The sequence below is a fragment of the Gopherus evgoodei genome, chromosome 19 (genome assembly GCF_007399415.2).
Source record: "Gopherus evgoodei ecotype Sinaloan lineage chromosome 19, rGopEvg1_v1.p, whole genome shotgun sequence".
NCBI classification, from domain to species: domain Eukaryota; kingdom Metazoa; phylum Chordata; order Testudines; family Testudinidae; genus Gopherus; species Gopherus evgoodei.
Window position 1 is genome coordinate 20,738,500 of NC_044340.1, and position 24,272 is coordinate 20,762,771.

General features: G+C 45.8%; 1 protein-coding gene across 9 annotated transcripts in view; it reads left to right on the forward strand.

Moving 5' to 3' along the window:
• Positions 1 to 2,295: 2,295 nt before the first annotated feature.
• Positions 2,296 to 24,272, forward strand: part of CEP164 (centrosomal protein 164) — a 124,313-nt gene continuing 102,336 nt past the window's right edge. For 8 of the 9 annotated variants that reach the window (XM_030538626.1, XM_030538627.1, XM_030538628.1 and 5 more), the window contains exons 1-9: positions 2,296 to 2,432; positions 5,644 to 5,765; positions 8,162 to 8,270; positions 9,607 to 9,718; positions 10,309 to 10,522; positions 11,809 to 13,560; positions 17,424 to 17,582; positions 19,100 to 19,222; positions 20,082 to 20,159. In XM_030538626.1, the coding sequence (XP_030394486.1) occupies positions 8,183 to 8,270; positions 9,607 to 9,718; positions 10,309 to 10,522; positions 11,809 to 13,560; positions 17,424 to 17,582; positions 19,100 to 19,222; positions 20,082 to 20,159 (2,526 nt within the window). In that variant the 5' untranslated portion in view covers positions 2,296 to 2,432; positions 5,644 to 5,765; positions 8,162 to 8,182. The remainder of the gene's footprint in view (positions 2,433 to 5,643; positions 5,766 to 8,161; positions 8,271 to 9,606; positions 9,719 to 10,308; positions 10,523 to 11,808; positions 13,561 to 17,423; positions 17,583 to 19,099; positions 19,223 to 20,081; positions 20,160 to 24,272) is intronic. The other variant, XM_030538635.1, reaches the window with a different exon arrangement.

Consider the following 24,272-nt stretch of genomic DNA (forward strand, 5'->3'; position numbering starts at 1 on the left):
TGAAAACTGAGATTCTTGCATAACTCCAAGAGGGGGGCTTTAAGAAATTACACTAAATACTGTAAGACTCACAATAAAGCAAGAGTGGGTTATGCTAGTATAGAGCACCCCACCTCCCTCCCCAGGCATTTTTTTTATTCTTGAATTAAAAATCTGCTTCCCAAACAGTTGATTTTTCTTCTTTGTTTGCACCCTGTACTTTAAGGGGGGGGGGTGTTAAATGATTTGAACATTTTTCTGACCTAAACAAGAATGAATTGAACCATTTTGCTTGGAGTCTGGAGATTTATATTCCCTGAAAACCCATACAAAAAAATAAAATTTGAGCAGAAACTACAGCAAGTAAATGACCAGGCTGTAGGGCAGCAAAGTGAAATGCACAAAGTCTAAACATACGGGTCCTAATCCAGAAAACATTTAGGGCTTGTTTACTCTGGAAAGTTATGTCAGTATATTTATACCAGTATAATTGTACAGACATAACTACCTGGGTGGAGACTTTTTTCCATAGTAAAAGTAGATATTTTCAGTTTGTTTTAAACCCCTTTCCAAGCAATGTAACATAACTAAACAATGTCCTCCTAAATTAAAAGAAATGTCCAAGTGTGTGTCCATATGTTCATACTCTTATAACTATAGCAGTCTAAATACACAATATAATTTATACAAGTAAAATTTAACTGTGTAGACAAGTCTGCATTCATTGACTTAACTATACTTGCACGAGTAGCTTTATTAATTTCAATCTGGATATTCAGATACATAAATAACTCATGTGGGATTGGTTTCCTCCTTCCCCTCCCATTAATTTTAAAGCAAACTTACAAAAAAAAGTTAACGTAGTATATTGTACATTACTTCTTACTTATTTGGGATCAGGTTAATATTCAAAGAACCTGGTTAAAGATTCTGGCTTGCTGGCTGGGGAACCCTTCTCTCCTGAGTATGTTAAAAGGGGTGACCAAATTTCTAAATAAGGCTCTTAATTTGAATGGGGCTCAGTGTAAACACCAGGAGTTAGCCAAATAGTTCCCTTTGCAGGATCAGGCCCTAAAATTAATTCAATTTTAATAATCTCAGGTAGAGGTTCTTTAAAGCTCAGTGTGGATTACATCCTAATAGCGAGAAGGCCTCAGAGACCCCTCCACTCTCACTAGTTACAATTACACAAGGTCTTGCACTTACATCAGTTGCATACGTGGAAATGTAACATTAGGAAACATAGCTGTATTTTTAATGGTCTCTATGTGATTTAGCTGGAGGAAGTGAGGAAGAGAGTTAGCAGAAGGCTAGCAAGCCTTCTACAGAACACAGTTTGGTGCCTACTGATCTAAAATTATACTAACCAAGAATGGATTTTTAATATGTTGTTTTATGCTATATTTGAGTATTATTGCTTTATGGTGCTTTTTTAATTGGCATTTCAGTAGCACACACCATAAAAAAGTAAAGAGATATAGCTGACAATTAAAAATCAGCTACTATCTATAGACTACACAACCAGGAGTCCTTGTGGCACCGTAGAGACGAACAAATTTATTAGGGCATAAGTTTTCGTGGGCTAAAACCCACTTCACCACGAAAGCTTATGCCTTAATAAATGTGTTCGTCTCTAAGGTGCCACAAGGACTCGTGGTTGTTTTTGCTGATACGGACTAACCCAGCTACTACTCAGAAACCTATGTGTAGCGTGTTCAGGTAAACTTGTTGGAAGTGTGGAGGGCTGGGCAGTCATGACTCTGGCTTAAAAATAATGAGATTTTAAATAAATAAAATTATTTTTAATTATTGTTCTTTCCCTTCAGATTTCCACAGATTTCCACTTTCATAGGCGGTCCTATTTTCAAACTTTTCTCCGCAAGGGCCGGAAACTTGCTTAGTTTAAGAAAGGGACCCCAGGAATTCTCATGAAGTAACAATTTTGGGGGATCACGTCCCCTGTGGGCTAGGGGGGAGGTGGGTTGGGCCCCTGTGTGTCTTTCATTATGCTAGGTTTGGGGGGGCATGCCCCTGGGGGGGTGACCCCTGGGCTCATGACAGCTACTTTTAGGGCATGTCCCCCTGTGGCCCCCTAGTGTCACTGGCCCCGGTTTTGGGGAGGGGGTGGTTATAGCCAAAGTCGGTCTTTGCAGCCCACGAAGCGGACCACAACTCCCACAAAACCCCGGGCCAGCTAACGGACCCACGTGACGCGTCCGACACCTGCACCAATCGAGTGCCGCAGGGCCTCCCCGGTGTCCAATCAGGCGGAGGCTTGGGCGGGCCTTGCCGTTGCTAGGCTTAGACGAGCCCGGACGTAGTTGCTGACCTCTCCAGGGCAACCCCCAGGCGTCCATGGCAGCGGAGGGTGGGGAGCCCAGGCCGGGGGGCGCCTCCCCGCTCTGCCGCTGCTGCCCGTAGGGAGCGGGGGTGGCCCTGGGGCCGCGCGGAAGGTAAGGGCCCCCTGTCATGGCGTCTGCTGTAGGGGGCGCGGGTGTGCCGGGGGGGCGGGTAAGTGTGAGAGATGGGTAAGTGTGCAAGGGGGAGGCTGGGCACGAGTGTGCCCAGGGGGCGGGCAAGTGTGAGAGATGGGCAAGTGTGCAAGGGGGAGGCTGGGCACGAGTGTGCCCAGGGGGCGGGCAAGTGTGAGAGATGGGTAAGTGTGCAAGGGGGAGGCTGGGCACGAGTGTGCCCGGGGGGCGGGCAAGTGTGAGAGATGGGTAAGTGTGCGAGGGGGAGGCGGGGCACAAGTGTGTCGGGGGGCGTGTAAGTGTGAGAGATGGGTAAGTGTGCGAGGGGGAGGCGGGGCACGAGTGTGTCGGGGGCATGTAAGTGTGAGAGATGGCTAAGTGTGCGAGGGGGAGGTGGGGCGTGGGTGTGCCAGGGGCGGGTAAGTGTGTGAGGGGGAGGCGGGGCGCGAGTGTGCCAGGGGGTGGGTAATTGTGAGAGATGGCTAAGTGTGAGGGGGAGGCAGGGCGTGGGTGTGCCAGGGGGTAAGTGTGCAAGGGGGAGGCTTGGCACGAGTGTGCCAGGGGCAGGTACGTGTGAGAGATGGGTAAGTGTGCAAGGGGGAGGCGGGTAAGTATGAGAGATGGGTAAGTGTGCGAGGGGGAGGCGGGGTGTGTGTGACAAGGGGCGAGTAATTGAGAGATGGGTAAGTGTGCGAGGGGGAGGCGGGGTGTGGGTGTGCCAGGGCACGGGTAAGTGTGAGAGATGGGTAAGTGTGAGAGAGGAAGGTAGGGCACAAGTGTGCCAGGGGGGCGGGTAAGTGTGAGAGATGGGTAGGTGTGTGAGGGGGAGGTGGGGCACGAGTGTGCCAGGGGGCGGGTAATTGTGAGAGATGGGTAAGTGTGCGAGGGGAGGCAGAGTGTGGGTGTGCCAGGGGGTGGGTAAGTGTGAGAGAGGGAGGTGGGGTGCGGGTGTGCAAGGGGGCAGGTAAGTATGAGAGATTGCTAAGTGTGCAAGGGGGAGGCAGGGCACAGGTGTGCAAGGAGGTGGGTAAGTGTGAGAGATGGCTAAGTTTGCGAGGGGGAAGTGGGGCACGGGTAAGTGTGAGAGATGGCTAAGTGTGAGAGATCAGTAAGTGCAAGAGGGAGGTGGGGTGTGAGTGTGCAAAGGGGAGTGGCGATGGGGTGAATGTGGGTGTTGAATGTGCAAGAGGTGGGGGAAGACTGGGGCAACACTTGGTGTGAGTGGGTGTGCACAAGCGGTGTGGTGGGGAGTGCCATGGGGGTAAGAGTTGGTGCAGTTCCTGCTGAGAGCTTATGGGGGTGCCAGGGGAGTGTGCATATGGAAAGGATGTGAGGGAGCAGGTCTGTGCGCTGCGGGCATGAAGTCCGTCCCTCATTCTGCTTTTGGCAAGGAGATAGTGAAAATCTGTTTGTTTCTAGGCCAGCACTCTGCCTTGTTGTTTTTAATTTTCTCATATGTGGGAACAGCATACTCACTTCATGAGTGTGGTAGGTAGCTCATGGCTTCACAATATGCGTTTTTATGCTGATATATACTGTATACACAAGCACTTTAGTACATACACAAATTGGGATTCAGTTAACTGGAATAAGTCAGCACAGAGTCTGTCTTCTGCGGTTAAAGACACTGTGAGTGAGATGACTATAAACGCTAGTAAAGAAATAGGAATGGAAGCACCTTAAGTTTTTAAATTGTCCATTATTCAGATGTTTTAGGTCACGTGTTTTCAGGAGAGAATGTGAAGTAGGATTTGTGATGCTGCTTTGATCCTGTAGTCTTGAAAATACTGCAGTCTGGGACCTAGAGGATTAGTTGCTGGTTACGTGGCTCATTTTACGTAAGAGAATTAAAAATACAGAGCTTTCTGAGGTCATTGGAAAGGGAAAAGGCAAGGAGAGCTCCATGATGGCAGCAGTGTGGGGCTAGTACTTAGAGCTGTCATTGTTAGCGTGTTGACAACATTGCTTGATACGCTGCCTGCTCTTGATAGTGATGATTGACTGGTACAAAGGCACGCGGGAAGCGAAAGACGCACTGAACGTCACCAAGAAAAAGTGGACAGTGGTTTTCTGGGGCACTAATGTTTCTTTTGTCTGGCTTTTGTGTGGGGTAAAACTATGAAATAATTATCACAAATAAATGATTGTTCATGTTTAATATTGGGGATAGTCTTCTAATAACTTTATAATTGGAACACGTTATCATCATCATTGCAAATCGAAAGGGATATAGTCTCCTTGCAGATCAAGTGCCAGCTGGATCGAACTCGCCCTAGATCCTTATGGTGGTCTGGCTGGATATTCAGTTTATATCTATCTTTGGCAGTCTTACCATATCACTGAAGCTTTTGGTAACCATGGTAATTGCTGGCTGTGTAGCAGCATTCCTTGGTGCACGTGCTTCATAATACATTGGTCTTCCATTCTAGTAATGTGTCTGTACCAAGAAAGCCACTGAAACCGCACCTGATGAAGGCAGTAGCTGGGTTCAGCTTCTAATATCATCATTTCTGACGCTGTCTTGCCACTTAATGTGGAGCAGCTCACAAAGACATGATAATTAAAAACCTCAGTCTGGTGTTCTTCAGCACCCACATCTCACTGCCATACAACAGAGCTGGTATAACCATGGTTCTATGGATCTGTAGCTTTGTGGCATTGTTGATGCCACAAGGTCCCCACAGAGGCTGCTGAAGGGCCTGCAACATGACAGCAGTTGCTGCTATACCAATGTCCACATCTTTTGAGCACCTTCCAGCACTGTCTGTGCTGCTTCCCAAGGATTTGACGGTTGTCACCTGCTTGATGTCCCATCTAGACAGATTAATACTAAACGGATTGTAATTTGGAGCTGGAAGTCACTTGATGGTGATGGCCAGGGATTAACCAGATGAATACACACTGCTTCTTGCCCAACTAGATCAGCGATTCACCAATCTGAGCCAACAAGGCAGTGTCATTGGCATGTCTGAAATCTCAAAACAGAAGGGTATTTAGCTCACTGTCATCGACAGCTGGCTCCTCAAGCTTAACCATAAACAAATTGGTGCCGATATTGAATAAAGATAGTGACAGAACACAGCCTAGCCCAACTCTGTGGAAATAGGAAATCAGGTTGTGTATCTGCCACTGACTTGAACACAACTTTCTGTTCCTTTATAACGCTCTTCTGTCATTGACATTATCTTCCCAGGGATTCCAAGTCATCTCATCAGATCCTGCAAACTTGCTGAATCAAAGGCCTGATGGAAGTCCATAAAAAGTGCTGAATGCAGCTTATTAAATTCATCCATCTTCTCAAAAAGCAGTCTCAAGGTAGGTATCTGGTTGACAGTGGAATGACCAGGTCTGAAGCCATACTGAGTATCCTGGCCTTTGCCATGAAGCGCATTGTTGATTCAAGACATTAATATGGAAGTGAAGACTCTCTCTGGGGTTGACAAAAGTGTAATACCTCTGAGTTGCCACATATGGCCTTATCAACCTTTTTGAACAGAGTAAAAATGATGCCGCTTTCCAATTGTTGGCAGTTATGTTAGTGCTCCAGAGGGTCTGGAAGAATCTCTGCACCCTTAGTACAACTGTACTCTCATCTATCTTCAGCAACATAGTGGTGATGTTACAAACTCCTGGTCCCTTCCCAGGCTTCAGCTTACAGACTGGAATCCGGATCTCTTCTTGGCTGAAAGGAGATGGCTCTACCGGAACTTCTTGGCCCTCTTCAGGCAGTGCATAATTGAGGAACATCACAACGTGGTCTGGCAGACTCTGGCTGATGCTGCTATCCTAGTTCTTTACTATACCACCCTCCACTGCAGACATTGCACAGTTGCATAGAGACTGCAGAGATTGTGCCTGGTGTCAGCCAGTCCAAAACTGGCTGCTTGAGCTGACCACCAGGATTCCTAATCTTTGTTGCACAATGGCTGAATGCCATTCCAAAGTTTAATCCATTCAGCCTCTGTTTTTGCTCATGACCGATGTACCTTGTTTTCTTAGCTCCAGCTGCAGTGAGCATCTCCTCACCAATCAGTGCTTGATGTTTGAAGGGCTGTGGCCACAGCCCTGAGCTGGCAGTCGTCGTCCCTGGTAACTTGAAACGACTCCATTCCTTCAGTCTGTAATGTTTCAACAGCCTTGAGCAGCCCAGAACAAAAAGCTATCTGACACCTCAATTCTAAGAACAGCTTTTGGTTGAACTGGACTAATTTCAGCCCCATTAACAGGCTGTTGTAGAAGTTGGAGATGCACATTTTTCAGCAGAAGCTGATGGTCATGTCAAGTTTAGCACCATCGTGAACTTGTATATCCATGACCATTGACTACCAATGATTTTTAACAAGGACATGATCAATAACAATTCTAGAGAAACGATCTGGCCTATACCAGGGCTGCTTGCAATTCTTTGTGTGTTGGAGGAGCAAGTCAGCAATCACCATATCATTGGCAGCTGCCCTGTCGATAGAGCTGAGTCCTGGTCTGTAGAACCCACTGTGCTTCCAGATCATGGCCCCTGTGACCATAGGAGTGCCTTGGTGCCTACTGGCAAACTCGTCAGGCCTGACAAAGGCACTACACCTAACACATAGCTGTCATGGCGTTTATCTATAAAGACTGTCATATAAGGTATCTAATGAAAATGTATAGTGTACTAGTCATTAATATTGTGCAGTGTGTGTAAGAACTCTACAGGAGGCATTATAGATACTTACCAATATTATGCTTGAAGTCTGTAATCAAACAAAGAAAAAAACAGGTTTTCTTCCAGACAGGAGAGGATGTAGTTAGCCACATGTCTCTAATGGGGATTATATTCACATATTGAGGCAACAAAAAAAGTAAATTAACAGAAGGACAAGATCAACAGCTTGGCACCTACACTTCAAAGAGCAACCAGCAGGGCAAGGAACATTGTCTGGGGATACGCTTCACAGGATGCATTTCAAAGGTGTCCTGCCCTATAAGAAGAGGGGGGGAAAAAAGACCCGAGCTTTATCGATTTACTGAGGAAACCCTTTGTATTGTTTAGGGGAATCATGGAAGTCGGGATTCTGGTATGTCAGAATTCCAGCAAGCACTACAGAAGACGTTTTAGATGAGAGCCTGTTTTAGAAAAGATTAACTTGCTAGAGTTAAGTTCTAGGCTTGCAGAAACATTTTCTTGTTTTTTCTTTTTTTTTCTTAAAAAACAGATCTTTCTATTATCTTTGCTTAGTATCATCACTTGAATTTCTGTTCTTTAGTAATCAACTTATTCTTGGTTTTACTACATGTTCTTCTCAGTGTCATAATACTAAAGGTCTGGATCCTCAGTTCACCTAGCGGGCTGGTGTGCACACTGTCTCTTTGGAGACAGAGGATTTCGTAATTTCTGTGGGTGTCCAGTGGCGGCAGGATGCGGAAGACGCACATTCTTCCAGGGAGTTTCTGGGACTAGGGTTCGTCAAGTGTTACCTGCAAGGCAAATTAAAAGCTGGCAGAGCTCTGGAGGAGGCTGGCTGGCTGGTTAACAGACTGGACTGACAGGGAGCTGTCACCCAGTTTAGCTCTAGCAAGTCTCTTTCTTGGTAAGAGAGGGTAACGAGGTCACCCATAGTTCTGGGCTCCCCAAGAAAGCGTCAAAGCCCCACATGCATATCTGCTAATTAATATGTAATGAGTGAAATTCATTTATATCTAGCTAAGGACATTGGTTGTGTTTTCACTACTAGGTGCAGTCAGTGTGTTCCCTTATGGACATGGCAGGACCCGCTATACGCATTGGGGATCAGCTCATCCTAGAAGAAGATTATGATGAAACGTACATACCCAGTGAGCAAGGTAACTGTCATCTGCCGGGCTTAGGAGCTGCTCTCAAATATTGCAGGAGAATGGCAATGCAGGCAGAATGAGTGATGTTCAGTGTGTTGGAGAATCGAAAAGTTAGCTCGTGTATTAGTGGCCCTCCATCCTGCTGTAGGTAGTGCATCAGTAACAGCCAGTCTCTCAAAGAAATTCTGACCTGCCAGCAAATTCAGGCAGGAGGGGTTGGAAAGCAGATTTAGGATATGTCTATACTACCCACTGGATCAGTGGGTAGTGTTCGCTATATCGGGGATTGATTTATCGCGTCTCGCCTGGATGCGATAAATCGTTCCGCCAGTCAATGACGCCCGTACTCCACCTCGGCAGGAGGAGTATGTGGAATCGATGGGGGAGCCATGCCAGTCAACTCGTCACTGTGAGGACGGCCAGATAAGTTGAACTAAGATGCTTCGACTTCAGCTACACGAATAGGATAGCTGAAGTTGCGTATCTTAGTTCGAATCCCCCCGCTAGTGTAGCCCAAGCCTTAGAGGGCAGGGCTGCCCGGGGGAGGAGAAGGGGGCAAGTGGGTCAATTTGCCCGGGGTCCCCACGAGAGTTTTTTGGGGCCCCTGAAGAAGGGTCCTTCACTCACTCCGGGGGCCCTGGGGCTGAGCAAGAGAGCCAAGCTCTTTTAGTATCAGAGGGGTAGCCGTGTTAGTCTGGATCTGTAAAAGCAGCAAAGAGTCCTTTGGCACCTTATAGACTAACAGACGTTTTGGAGCATGAGCTTTTGTGGGTGAATACCCACTTCGTCAGATGCATCTAACTGACGAAGTGGGTATTCCCCCATGAAAGCTCGTGCTCCAAAACGTCTGTTAGTCTATGAGGTGCCACAGGACTCTTTGCTGCTTTTAAAACTCTTTTAGGAAAACGAGGGAGGAGAGGGTGTCACCTAGTGGCTAGAGCAGGACACTGGGATTCAGGGCTCTTGGGACCTATTGTCCTCTTACTTAGGCTGGTTTTCACTGGAGTAACTCCTTTGACTTCCAGACAGTTAATTCTGGCGTATGGTGATGACAGAGTAGAATAAGGCTCCTGGTTTCCATTCCCATGGATATACCTCAGTTTGTGGCTGCCTCTGTCTTCCACTCCTGCAGAGTTTAGCCTTGCCTCGCCCATTGTAAGATGGTCCATGGCACATGGGATGTTTTCTATAGCTGTGCAGCCCAATTCTAGTGTCCTCAGTGAGGGGGTTTCCCAGCACTGCTGGGTTGTACTGAGCACAGGTTTGCACAGTAATGCACAGCCTTGCTTGTCTGCCGTGCTGTCTTCTACTGACTTTTGTTTCCTCTACTTCTGTTCTACTACAGAAATTCAGGAGTTTGCCAGGGAGATAGGGATTGACCCTGGGAACGAGCCGGAGTTGATGTGGCTGGCCAGAGAAGGCATTGTGGCTCCTTTACCTCCAGAGTGGAAACCATGGTGAGAACTTTAAATCAGCACTATTTCAGTAGATTGCCAACCTCTCCTTGCTAATCCCTCTCTGGGTGCTTGTCAAATAAATAGGGGAAAGTAGTCTAGTGGTTGGAGCAGGGGACTGGGTGTCAGGGCTCCTGGGTTTTATTCCTATCTCTGCAACAGAATCAGTTTGTGATCCTGGGTAAGTCACTTCCCCTCTGTGCCTGTACATGCCCCTGTACAATGGGGATAATACAATACTGTACTTCACTGGGGTGTGGTGATGCTGAAAGAATGGTGGCAATGCTGTCCTTGCTCTAGGGAGAGTGAAGAAGTAGTTTGGGAAATAACCGTGATGGAAGCAGGAATGTGCTGAGGGACAGCTGCTCCCTCATCCTGTGTATTTGGGGCTTTTCTGGGGCAGCACACTCCACTTCTGCTATGCACCAAAGGGAGTCTATGACCAGCATTTGTAAAGCCCTATATGCTCCTGAGATGGAAGGTTTTGTGGCGGCACAAAGCAGTATTGCTGCCAGCTGTGTGTGCTGATTCGGATGCACAGAGCTGATGCCCTGACTTTCTCCTGTCTTCATGTTCTGTTTTCCGCACATCAGTCAAGATATCACTGGCGACATCTATTACTTTAACTTTTCTAATGGCCAGTCCACATGGGACCACCCTTGTGATGAACATTATAGAGAACTTGTGATCCAGGAGCGGGAGAAGCTTTCAGCTCATGGCAGCATTAAAAAGAAAGACAAGAAGAAGAAAAAAGACAAGAAGGAGAAGAAAGAGAAGAAGGAGAGAGAACCAGTGAAACATGCTGCGGTGAGTACACCTGAGGTGCTTGTTAGGGAGGGCCAGAAGAGCCAGCCTGAGCGTAAGTGACCAGCTGCAAGTTGGTGGTGGCTGCTGCTTATTGTGATATTAGAGGTTAGGCAGAATGAATGACGGGCATGAAGTGGCTGTGGGGGGCTGTGCAGAGGAGCACACGGAGGCAGGTGTGGCATCACTTTTCAATTATTGTTCTTCAACTTCATTTTTTAACAACTGGGCCAAATCCCTTAGTAACCCGAGGCCAGAGGAGAAATTGGGTTGTTCAGGGAAGCAGCTACTGCCAGTTTCACCCGCAAGGTCACTAAACTCAGCACTTGGTTTTCTGTGATGCTCCCAATGACTTTATGGTCTGAGGGGCCGTGAGGTGGAAGGAAGACAAGGCTCAGTGGATGCTCCCTCCCTCCAGTCTTCCTCTTAGAAAAGGGAGCTGGGACTGTGGAGTTGTGGTGCCAGAGGGGCCCTGTGGTGGCATGAGCAGTTCAGAGCCCCCTTCCTAAATCAGGTCAAGGCTACTGCAGTACCCAAATTGTCTCTTGTTTTATTTGTGCTGGCCAAGGTTTTCTAGCATATTGTTCTTCCCAATTGACTGGGCCAAGGTATCAAGCTGCTCAGGTGACTTTGAGTTGGAGTGGGTCAGTAGCGCACCCAGAATGTCTCTAGGATCCTCCTCTGTTTCCTAATGCTTTGCCATACCCACTTTTGATCACAGGCCCTTGCAGAACATGGGCTCAGAGGCCTGAACTCATGCCATTCCTCTTACTTCCTGCCTTTCAAGGGTGGAGTGATTGCTGTGCTTAGAGGGTGAGTGGGTTGTAGAATTTTTGGAGCAGTTTTTCTCGTTGGAAGGAACAACCAATGTTATTTATGAAGTAACTGTGCACCTGTTGCTGTGGTATCTAGGCGCCAGACACAGCCTTAAAAGCAATAGATTCATCTGTTTTGCTGTTGGTTGGTAACAAGAGTAGTTATCCCAACAGCAAACCATTCCTCCCTTTTCAAATAGAGAGAACTTTCCCAGTTCAATCAATAATTGGGTAAATGTCAGGCTGATAAGATGTGCTTTGCACCAGATCTTGAAGGCCAACAAACTCTTGGGGTTAGAATCTTCCAGGGAGGGACCTTCCGCGGAAAAGACCCAAACCTTCAATTTGAGGGACTTCTGTTCGTGTTTCCTATTTCAAATGTTCCAAGTACATCCTGTTCCATTTCGTGCTGTAGATGAGTGTATGTATCATATGTTGTGTATTTTAGTTATCTGCAAATATTTATTTACTTAGGAAATGCAGCCAGAGCCAGGGATTCTTCCTTCATCATCCTTTTATCGAATGTCCTCTCCCATCCTGTCCTCTGAGTGTGCAAGTCCTGATCTAGATCAGCATAGCCAGATGAGAATCGAGGGGTTTCTTAAGAAAGGTAAAAGAAAGCCCTCTGAGAGACCACCAGAGACAAGTGACTCAAACAAACAGTTTGCAGGGCCTTCCCCAAATAAACTGCAGCCACTTTTCACAGCGAAGTCCTGCAGAACTCACCAGATCTTAGCTGATGTGGAGAAAATTTTAGGAAGGATGCCATCTTTTAGCAGATCGGATGTAGACCACCAGCAGGGCCAAGACAGGTCCCCAAAAATTGGAGACAAGCCTTGTCTTGGTTTTTCTGACTCGGAGTCTGAAGGTTTAGATGTTGTTAGGACAAAGCCCATTTCCTACGTGGCAAGGAAATCGTGTTCACAAGACCTTGAGAATGGGAGAAGTGTCCTTGATTCCTGCGAGGTCCTGGAGGACAAAGGTATGCTCTTTGATGAGGAAAAGCTATCTGACAACTGGAAGCAAGAGGAAATGACAGGAGGGAGTGTCTGTCAGCCTGATGATGGCTTATCAGTCAGAGAAAGATCAACAGGGCCTGGTGGTGATAAGGAAAGAGGCCCAGGTTTCTCACAAGCTGATGAAAATGAAGCTTTCTTGACCCCCAGTGCCCCTGACCATACTTTTTACAGCAGGAAATGTGAAATGATTCTCTTTGATGCCAGTCCCCTGGAAGACCTGAGTTTGATGGAGGAGGGTGATGTTCACTGTCCCCAACGAGAGCTGAGGGCACACAGCAGAGCAGTTGAGAGCAGAAGGAAGAGAAAACTTCAGGATCAGGCACTGAGTCAAGCCACCAAATTTTGCAAGAGCAGCGAGGTTGTCGGCAAGCATGAGAGAGAGAGCTCAAAGCAGGCAGAGTTTGTTGAATCTGAAGGAGCAGGCCTACAAGCAGCCCCGCAAAAAGACCTGTTAGACAGCCACCTGGCAGTTCCTGAAGTGACTGCAGATACATTACCCTACACCAGAGGGGTGGAAGCTTATGCTCATGCAGGAGCTGATATTTCTGCGTCAGAGCCTGTTTCTCTTTCTGCTGCACAGCACAAAGACAAGGAGAAGGCAAACGGTTTGGGGCCTGAACCTGACAACAGTGTTACAAGCAATTCAGCTGACCATTTTGCATCACAGATTTTGGGAGAGATTGATAACTTCTCCTGGGATCTCCAGAGCTCTCGTGAGTCTGACAGACCAACAGATCTGCTTGCTGCTGCTGCTAAAGGGTCTCTACCCACTCACCCTTTCACAGGAACTCTCCAAACTCCGCCACGAAGCTCAGCCAATGGAAAGTCGCAGAGTGACTGTAACTCTGAGGATGAGAAGTTCTATCAGCATGTGCAGGAAAACGATCAAGTACCTAGTCAGGAACATAGTTGTGTCAGTTTTAACATGAAACTGAATAGGTCACGTGATGCCCCTGAGAAGAACAATGAGGGCAGACAAGAAGAAACAAGAGAAGGAGAGCAAAAGACAGAGCCAGTTCCTAGAGGGCTAGAGGTAGATGTGTTCACAGAGGGTTTACAGGTTTCTCCTGGTTGGCTTTATCAGACAGCTGAGTGCCAAGAAAGCAGCAGGCTCTGTCAGCAGGTGGAAGGAGAATTGACCCAGAGCGGAAAAGTGACTGAGGATTACTGCAAACTGAAGCTTTGTGAAGGAGCAGGCAGTAATGAGGTAGGCCGTTTAGACTTAAAAATCCCTCTGCAACAACTCTGCTGTTCCATTATAAATTAATCTGAGGAGTTGAGAGTGGGCATTTTCTCTCTGCTGAGCTAAGTTTCAGGAGAAAGGGAAATTATCTTCCTAGTGGTGGTCACATGAGCTGATGTGGCAGGTATATTTGAGGGTTTATTAAAGCTTTGAGGTGCAGGATGAAAAATACCCTCCTGCTGACCTTCCTGGCATGGTAAGCACTATATAACTTCCATCTTGCATGAATTCTACAATAATACAATATTATTTCTGTCTTCTGAACTATCAAACAGGTCACACAGAACAGTACGTGGGTTGGGATTATTACATTTAATTACAAAGTCATTTCTAGGAACATCTCCCTTGTTTGTTTTTCCACTTGCCTTGAGGCTTCAGCTGAGATCAGGGCTCATTGTGCTAGCCACTGTCCACACACACAGCCAGTCCCTGCCCTGAAGAGTGAACAGTCTCAATAGACAAGATAAACCAATGGTGGAAGAAAGAAAGTGTCTTCATTTTACAGACAGGAAGCTGAGGCACCAAGAAATTAAAGATTTGGTAAAGGTTATTTAGGGGGTATGAGCGAGCCAGGAATTAAGTTCAATGCCTTAACCACCCTTTCTGGTAAACTCATAAAAACAAAAGTTTCATGAATTTTTTTTCTCATGGAAGTTGAGCATTAGCACAACCACCCCCAACCCCTGCCTTTTGCAGGTAGGTGCTGCACAAACTTCTTTGAGCAAACCTCAGTCCTGACCTAAACGCCACTGCTGTTGTCTTATGACACATCTTGACAAACTCAAATCAGGTAAATTCATGGGAGAGCAGCAAAGGTGGGATAGACTGGTGCCATCTCTGAGAGCAGTCTTCTCCCTCTTTCCCCTTGGGAAACCAAGAGTCCAAAGTACCCATTAAAAGTGATGCTTCCCTGCAAAGCTGACAGTGAACCCAGGGACATGGGAGTACGTAGCAGATGGCAAGCAATGCTCTCTGACTGTGTTTTGCTTTGAATATCATGGGCCAAACTCTCCGCCCTTCATATCTTGATAAAACAATTCAATCCAAAGTATTCTTGTTTCTTTTCAGAGCTCCCACCTCTCCATTATTAGGACAATTTTCCTGGGCTACAATTGCCTCGTTAATTAAAAAGAAAAATCCAGGTAGTATTTACCGTTGGATGACAAGCGCTCAAGCTGTTTTGCTCTGGCCTGCACTGCATGTGCTTGAAGCTTGCTCTTCCTCCCGAAGAGGCAGCACAGTTGAGCATCCCCCACTCTATAAGAGAGCCTAGTTTTGGGCCATGGTGCTTTCCTCCATAAGAGAGCCTAGTTTTGGGCCATGGTGCTTTCCTCCACTGCATACAGCGAGAGGTGCCTTGTCGGTGTGCAGTGTGTCCTGGGCTGGCTTGTTCTTTGTTTCATAAGTAATTGCTTCGGTTTAATAAGGCGTTGACAAATCGTGTGTTCCAAAGAAATAATGTAAAAGGTCATTGTGTGTAATGTTAATGAAGTGCTTTGCTCCCGTATTTCTGGTATCCAGCTGTGACTCCACTGAATTGCTAGCTTCGATTTCCAGTTACCAGCGTGTGGTAGCACCCCCTTAGCTGATAATAACTATGACTATAAATATCAGATAAACTGCAGATTATCCTGAAAGTTTTAATTAGCTGAATGGAAGTGAGTTTTTCTTGCTGAAGGACAACTAACACCCCCAGCTTCATACACACAGTTAATAGCCATTGGTAGAAAATCACTAGTTAAGCCCAGAATGTGTAATTTACACTATAACCATTGATTTGGCAACGACTTGGTGGAGGAGAGAGTGGTGTGCATTTATCTTCCTTCCTCGTCCCCCAGCGTGCTAGTGAATTAACTGTGTTTTCAGTCTGTAATTTTGTGTAAACACAGTGTACAGGAGACTGCTCTCCTGACGCACACATGCTCTGCAGACACACACGTGTTCTGTTGAAGAAATGCTACAGAGTGGTGCTGGGAAACCATAGGTGTATTTGTAGCATGCATTGGTTTCAAGTTTACCTTGGGCAGCGTATTGCAAGGTATGTCTTGCTGGATAAAAAATTCCACTATGTAAGATAGAGCTTTGAGATGCTCTGTGGTGGTAACTCAGGTCTTTGGTTGAGGGCCCGTTTGTATCACTGCTATATGAGAGGATTATTTTCAAGGTAGCCTATAGTTTCTCAGCCCACCTTTACAAGTGCAATGAAACTTCAACTCTTCTGATCAGGTCAGTTTTGTATGACATTTTCTCCAGCTTGTCCTGTTTGATTTCAGCCCTTTATGGGACTTGCATTTGTTTAGAGATCCATAGATTCCAAGGCCAGAAGGGACCACTGTTATCATCTAGTCTGACCTCCTCTATAGCGCAGGCCACAGGACTTCCCTGAATTAATTCCTGTTCAAGCTAGTGCAGACCTTTCAGAAAATCATCTAGTTTTGCTTTAAAAATTCCCAATGACAGAGAATCCACCACAGCCTTTGTAAGCTGTTCCAATTACCCTCCCTGTTAAAACTGTGTGTCTGATTCCAGTCTGAATTTGTCTAGCTTGAACTTCCAGCCCTTGGATCTTGTTCTGGGTTTGCAGCTAGGCTAACGAGTGCGTTATCAAATATTTGTTCCTCCCGCAGGTGCTTACAGACTGTAATCACCCTTTAACCTTCTTTTTATTAAGCTGAAGAGATCGAGCTCCTTGAATTTCTCATGCTAAAACGTTTTCTTGTCCTTTAATAGTTTCCGTGGCTCTTCTGTGACCCCTCTAACTGGGATGGAGGAATTATTCTCAGGGTTTTTGCTGTGCTGTAGATGGGACAAGCCTCAGCAGAAATTAAGAGCCCCTTGGTGAAGTTCTGCCACAGAACTGCCTGCCACAATTTTACTTCTCAGCCACAGTTGTTGCTGTAGTCCCACCTGCTTATTGGGCAGGAGACTTGCCATCCCAGTGAGACTGTCATGCCTTATTCTGCTTAGAATAACAACAAGACAATGATGAGACCCGACCCCCCCCAGCCTCCCATGAGTAATTGGAGGGTGAAGCTGCAGTTAGCCCAGGTCCTATGCAATCAGTAAGTTGGGCTGCCGAACTGTCATCACTTCACATGGGCATCCCTACTCCCCCTCTTCCTGGCCAACAGCTCGAAACTCAACAGTGAGGCAATGCTGCCGTAGGAGGAGCCAGCACAGGGAAGGGTTGTTTCAAGTAACAGCAAGAGTATCTTAACCCTTTTAGTTCATTCGTATTTGAAAAGTCACATATTGACATCTGGCCAGTAATTCATGATAAATGTCACTTCTTTTTTTTTGCTGCGGAAACTGAATTTGTCAGCCATGGTTTCTACTTCAGTTATTCAACCGAGTGGTATGAGAGCAGAAATGCTGTCTGACTTGATTTTATTAGAATAGTACAGAGGTTCTGACCACCTTCCTAGGCATTCATATAGTGTTCTTTGTGAATGTGCATCTATTACATTTGTGTATGCCAATATGTGTGTAATATATTTTATCTTCTCCCTGATGTTTTGGTGTTTCTATGAATTTTGTGAATCAGACAAACTTCTGACTGTTGTAAACTAAATAACTCTGTGTTCATGTGGGTTGTTAGATGGGCTATATGCACACGTGAATCCACCTGTTATTTCTCACACATCTGAGTGTTGAGGTCTCGTTAGCAGCTTTTGAGCAGAGGTGCTTTAAGTGGTAGCAGGCAATGTTCAGATAGGAGTGGCTCATTATTTTTGTATCTACTTGCAGACTGTAAATGGTGCCTGCTCTGCTTCTCTTGATCCGTCTCACTTGTGGTCAGATACTTACTTTGTTCTTGCATGTCCTAGTCTCCAGGTTCCCTGCTAGCACCTATCCAAGTTCCTCCGGGGAGTCTTGCTCCTTTACGTGGTGTTATGGATGGTCCAGCCAGTGCCTTCCATGGCTTGCTAAGCACCAATGTGGAGATCTCCGGGGTACCCAGTCCGCTGCTCAGAGAAGGAACTCTGGTAACTCTCCCTCTTCACTGAAAGTTGAGTTTGGGATGTGTTTGTTGCAATGCACCATGTTTTCAGGAACCTCCACAGACACATGCATCTGATGAAGTGGGTATTCACCTACGAAAGCTCATGCTCCAACACATCTGTTAGTCTATAAGGTGCCACAGGACTCTGCTGCTTTTTACAGGTCCAGACTAACACAGCTACCGCTCTGATACTAGACACTAGAATGGTGTTTCAAAGGCGGTATCCCTGTTCCTCGTACATGGTTTTTATCCTGTCTTTGTCTGTGAAGCCATGCTTAGAAATGTCAAATCTGTTTCCTGTCTCTGCATTCCGCCACAAATGTTTGTACGGAACCTAGTCCAAAGTGGCAGTGATCCTGGGCCTGATGCTCTCCAGCCCTCTGCACTCAGAATGACACTGCTGGAGCATAAGAGTTGCTCCTCTCTTCCCCACCTTCTAGCTATGGAAGCTCAACGTTGGTGCCCATCATTCTAGTATTTGAGCCCGTGTGTTAATTCTGTCAGGGAGGATGGAGCACTCATTCACTGTGATACTAGGACATCACAGGTGCCATCACACTAGCAGCTGAGCAGCAGTTCCCATCTGAGGCTGTTGGGTCTCCGCCATAAGGGGAAACATTCACTTTGTAAAATGGCAGCTGGCCCCTCACTGGTCACCACAGAGAGGGCATAGACTAAATGGGCTGCAGAGACTGAAATTCCCTTTGTTTCCCGAGAAGAGGTCCCTCCAGCAGAAAGCTGAGACACCGGGCTCCTTTACAAGCCCAGTTACTGTGTGGTGGACCAGGGTGTGAATCTACAGTGTGCCAACTTGCTGTGCAAGACCGTCCCGTGTGGACACGGCTACAGGGCACACAAATCCCGGGGAGCGACTGTCAGTGCATTGTAGCAGTGTCCATCAGGGAAGTTACTGAGTGGCAAGCTGGTAGGCTGTAGATGCACATGCTGGCTTGTCTCTCAATAACTTGCCATGTAGAGAAGCCCACGTTAGTTGGGGTGGGAGTGAAGCTTTTGTTGCCATCGGTTGTGTACCTGTTTGGTGGGTATAGAGATCTTGCATCCCCAGAGCTGTCAATCTTACACCTTCTGCCTGCACCACATTCATCTTAAAACAGAAAAGAGGGAGGGGGAAGTTGTTGCAAATCCAACTTGATGAATTTTTATTTTCTTGGGTGGGGAGGTTTTGCATATGTGGTTCTTTACAGTGAGAGCACCTTTGATATAATGGAAACTTTTGCCTAAAGCAGAGCTCACCACCTTGGTAGTCAAGATATATTTGCAATGACTCTCTGCAAAATAAGAGTGTTTCAGACAGTCAGGTTAGCCTGCAAAGTCCTTGATATTCTGTCTGCTATGCTGATTGTGGGCTACTAAGCTGGTGAGAGAGTCCCTCTACTAGGGATGGAATTGGGCTGCCATGCTTTGATATGCCTGTGTCCTCTTTCCTGTTTGGCTTGGTCTTATCTAACTACCCCCCAACCCCCTTTTTTGACTTTGCAGCCTCTACAGACCCTTAAATCCACCGGCTGCACTAAGAGCTTGCTGGGATCCATGCATGAGGAAAAAGCCTCCTTAAATCTCCTAGCTCTAGATGAAGAGGAAGAAGAAGAGAGTGAGAATCAGGTAGCAAGAGAGCTGAGACACCTATTAGATTCCTATGAGTGCCTTGTTGGTTTTTTTTGTTTGTTTGTTTTTTTTGTAGGCTGTGCATAGATCCCCTAAGGGAATCCAGGGAATAGACCCTGATAGTCCTTGCCTCTTGAGGGTTTTCAGCCTAGAATATCCTCTGGTTCAAATGCTTCTGGGTTTGACTTATGCTAAGTTTCTTATCTTTTTTCCCCAAGGTATCTAACCCTGTTCTTGCTCTGATTTGATCTGTTAGGTTTTTGCAGAGGATGAGTGCTACTGTCTGTAGGGGTCTTGGCCATGGATGTGTCAGCTAGGGAAGTTTCCCTTCCAAGTGCCTATCTGTTCCCTCTTCTACTCCTAGATTTGTAGAGGGTTTCAGTGTTTGTTGTGGACACATCCACAATCTCTGTGGGCCAGATCCTGAGCCTTTGACCTCACTGGCAGCTTTGCCGTTAAATTCAGTGGGTACAAGATCCCAGGCGTAGTGGACTGGACTGAGATCTGTATGAGCGCACTCATTTGTGAGCTCATTGTGCTATTGTGAAATGGCAGTTCAGGATAGTAATACAGAAGAACCCTGCAAACCCAGCAGAGAAATCCCTTACCCAGGTGGCCGCCTGTGGCCATCCCTTGATTTGTAGAGAACAATCCAGGAAGCCATATACTGTTAAGGAGTTTTTCTGAAATGAATCAGATGGTAGCATCATGTTGCTTTAACACACTGTCTTGCAGTTCCCCTGCCCCGTTTCCACCAATTACTAAATCCCAGAATGTCCTCAAGCGTGGCCTGAAATACGGCCAGTTGCAAAGATACAAACTCATCTGCAGTTGTTTTCCTTTTTTGAATGTATAGAGTCCCCGTGGGACAGCGAGACTGCTCAAAAATCTGCACATGGATATTAGCGCCCTAGGAGGTGGCTTCGAGTATGAGGTAAGAGAGAGGGTGTCCTTGGAATCGTCACGAGCATTCAGGAAAGAAATATGTCACTTGAGATAGTAATGGGTGGCTGGATATTCCCAGGTGCACTAGGGGAATTTGGGGCTGAGTTGCTCTGCTGTTTGTTATTGTTCATATCATTTGCAGGATGGTGACTATGTTTGAAACTGGGCTTTGTAAGGGAGGTCCTAGGATTGCATTTTTAAAATAAGGCGGCTGAAAGTTTGCATAAAAATAACTTTGTAGCATTGTAAAATGTTTCGGTAGAACTCGCTGTTATTCAGGCTGCGTATCAGTTTAACATGTGAGCCCTTTGTTTTCTCATGATCGTTTTCTAAAAAAAAACATTTTTGGAGATGAAATTTTCGTTGGTTGGTCTCTGTCCAAAGGTGAGTCTCTCGTTTTTTTTTTTTTTTTAAGTTTAAACAAAATCCAGTCAGACTTTTTTTGAGTTCTCTGCTTCTAAGGTAGGTAGATAATTTTTACTGTGGTTTTTAAACAGGAATTTTACCACAGTCTCTTTGTCATGTAGGTAAATGTAAAAAATGGCTGAGCTTTGAAACTTGGCATGTAAATAGTGCTGACTGATGTGTTTTTTTGTAAGACTGAGTGAGTGAAAAAGACATATGCGCATGCCCAGAAGAGGTTTTTTGAGTATGTGTCTGCTGAGGTATTCAGAAGAGCATAATGATCTTTGACGCCCTCTGGAGCACTGCAGTCCATGTTTTCCCTGCCTGGCCTGATGAGGGGTTTGTAAGATCCTGGGTTTACTTCTCTCAAGTCAATTGGAGTGGCGGGGTGCTATTTATCTGAGAGAATTAGTAAATATCAGTTGAGGTACACATGGTAGAATCTTCTAAAAGCTGTTAGTGCTTTAACAGGAGAAACAGGAGAAGATGGCAGACTGTACCGTTTTATGGGTCAAAGGTTTTTGCTGTAGTCTGTAAATTCTGAGTTTGCTTTTGGAAAAATGTCTGATCTTCTGTTGGTATAAATAGATTGTAACTCACCTGAAATCAGTGGAGTTGCACCTGTATAAACTGACCATCTCTATGCTAGGTTTTTCTTCCAAAAATGTCCCACTATTGCTTATAATGGTGCAGTTGCACCACAGTTACCAATGTGGGGAGTTCATGTGCAGAGCGAACTCCTCCATTTGCTGATATTCTTAAAGCAGCATTGTCTAGATCTCATCATTATACCCAGGCGTTTCGCTCCGTGTTAATGGAACTTCTAGTGCACGGTTAAAACTAAGTCAAGGAAGGGTCCCACAGCAATGAGAGCTCTGCCCAGTATATTTCATGATATACGTTTATGGCATAAATGGATCCTAACCTACTCATTTCACCAGAAAAACTGGAATAGAAATACTACCTACGTGCAGTGTGGCATAGTTGTTATGCAGTTAAGAGACTTGTGCTTTCCAAGGCACAAATGGAAAATGCAGTGCCTGCCCCAGGAAGCTTAAGACAGCCATGGATAATATGAGATACCCTAAGAGCATATGGGGCTGGAAGTCAGAATGGTTGTGGTTTTGTTCTTTGGTTTTATTTTTGAACTTTACCTCTTTGTCCTTTTATAATGTCAGGATCAGGTCGGGCATCGACTGTCCTGGATTAGTGTCTTCAGTAGAAGAGGATCTTTAGGAGGGATTGGAATGAGGAAAGCAGCAGAACTTAGTGACCATCTGGATGTGAAGGGAGGAGGGGAGGCTAGAGACCAAGATGACCCCAGGGTCGCAGGCCTGAGTGACAGGGGAGTTGTTGGGAAAAGGTGAGGGTTTTCAAGGAAAAAACAGAGCTTGGTTTTGGCCACGGTCGGGTCCAACTGAACTCTTGGGGGCACAGTTGCGTAGGCAGTGGAATTCATGCAGGTGTATATGGTCACCCCAGAGGTATCGTATAGTGGGAGAAGATCTGAGGGCCAAGGACAGAACCATCTAGCCCCTTCTTGAGAGTTAAGGTTTCTGCGGGCGTGGCAGTATTTGCATTGGGCAGGATTTAATTTCATCTTTGCCTTTTCCAGTGGCTGAATAGAAGTAACATTCGCAGGTAAAATAACTAAATATGGAAATACGGAAACTATATTTCAGCGAGGTCCTCAGGTTTTTTCCTCTTCAGCTTCATCATTCCTTTTGGCGAGTGCGTTATGGTTCTACTGTTATGTGGAAACTGAAAGGAATATTGGCACGTGGCCACTTGCTTTAGTATAAGCATAGAACCTTGGTCACCGCTCCCTTTTCTGGTGCACTGTTGATAAATTCTTGCCCTCAAATGCTGAGCATTGACGATGATGATTTAAAAACATGTATGGCCTTGAACATCTGTTTTTATTTTTCTTGCTGCTTGTCCGTACATAGTTAACAGGACGTGGGGTTTGTGTGTTGAAAGCAGTTTGTAGTGATTGAGCCATGCTGTTCCTGTGGGCATTAATCCCTTCTCACTGCTTTCAAAATTCTGCTCCAGCATCTGAGAGGCAAATTAATTGATTTTAAAATGCTATGCAGTATTTTCGTTAGCCTTTTTCATGGCCCATGAAAAGTAAGCTTTCGAATGCTTGCTGTTATGGGCATAGTGTGCAAGGCAGCTTGTGTTAAATTGGATGTGAATAGGAAAGACCCAAGCTGTCTTCATCTCCAGAACAACAAAAAGTCTGTTGGGGCCCAGTTCATCACTGAGATGTTAATGTGTCTAGGAACAAAGACAGCGCTTAGCATTCCACTGCCATGGCAGGGCTTTGGGATCTGTTATGAAATGGCAGTTGCCCCCCGACAGCCAGACTGCCTCTTAAGAACTAGTAACCTAGATGGATGTTACCTTGAGGCCTGATGGGTTATAATGTCCCACTGGAAATTACCATTCACGTTTAATGCCATAAGATGGCAGTAGAAAAACACTCACGTTAGCCAGCTCTCTCTGCATCCCAAGCCCTTCTCTATCTTTATTACAAAATCAAAAGGAAGCAAAGGTCCATAAAACAGGCCCCACGAAGGAGTGTGTGAGAAGTGACGGGATGAAGTGATAAGCCAGCTTGCCTACAGAGCTGGTAAAAATCAAGTCAGTGGATCCAAGACTGAGAATCCATATTTGGAGACACTATGTGATCGTTTTAGTGATGTGCAGTGATGCTTGCTGGAAAAGGAGATTGCAAAGAATTAAATGGACTGGTCCAAAGGGTAGGAGAACTGGAAATAATTCATAGAAATCCCAGGGTGTTTTAAGGGGTGGAGCTGGAAGCTGAGTAACTAAATCTGGGGAAGGGGAGTGGGAAATCAAGGCAGTCAGATGTTGAAGAACTTGATTTTGCTTTTCTTACATTTGTGATCACGGAAACTCTCTTTTCTGGGGGTTGGGAGGTAAGGAGAGTGAAGATGATGGGTTTGAATTGTCATTGTTAAATATTCTCTGAACCAATCTTTGAGGGATTTCTGGGGTAATTGCAGCAAAGATTGTATTAACATGACTGGGAACACAAGAGTACTTCAAGCTATAATGGGAGCGGCCTGAAGGCTTTTGTCAGTGGGTGACTGGAGAGAGAAAATTGTGCATGACATAGTAGCAAATCATTCTATACTTCCAGCAGTTCAGGGAGCTTTGGTGCTCTGCATTCCAAAAAGGTCTGTCTGCAGGTAAACATTTGGAGTCACATGGCTTATCTATATGATGGAACATTAAAATGCCATGATTTTTTTAGGAGATGGAAATGTGTGAAAGGCGAGCAGTTTCCATAAATAAATGCAGCACAGTACAGTGTGCTAGTTTGCATTAATGCAGAGACGTGTGCAGGAGGGAGTGTTATGTGTTCCAAGGAAGTCATGCGCCATCCATAAATAATCGGCACAGTGTTGACTACCTTAAGGGTAAGAATAGATAAACTTTTTTCATTGCATTATTCTCTCCATTGTAGTGAGGAGCATGGTTAGCAACTTCTGTAACCACTAGCCTTCTCTTCGGGCCAGTGGAACAAGCACCTGATGTAGCAAGATCTTAGTAGAGCAGTGAATTAATTGAGCTGACCAGCAGTTTGAAAAGCAGAAGCAGTAAAACATGCAGAGCATGTATAGCGTGACATTTGGGAATCCATGGTGGTGGGTCTTCTCAGTGTGTC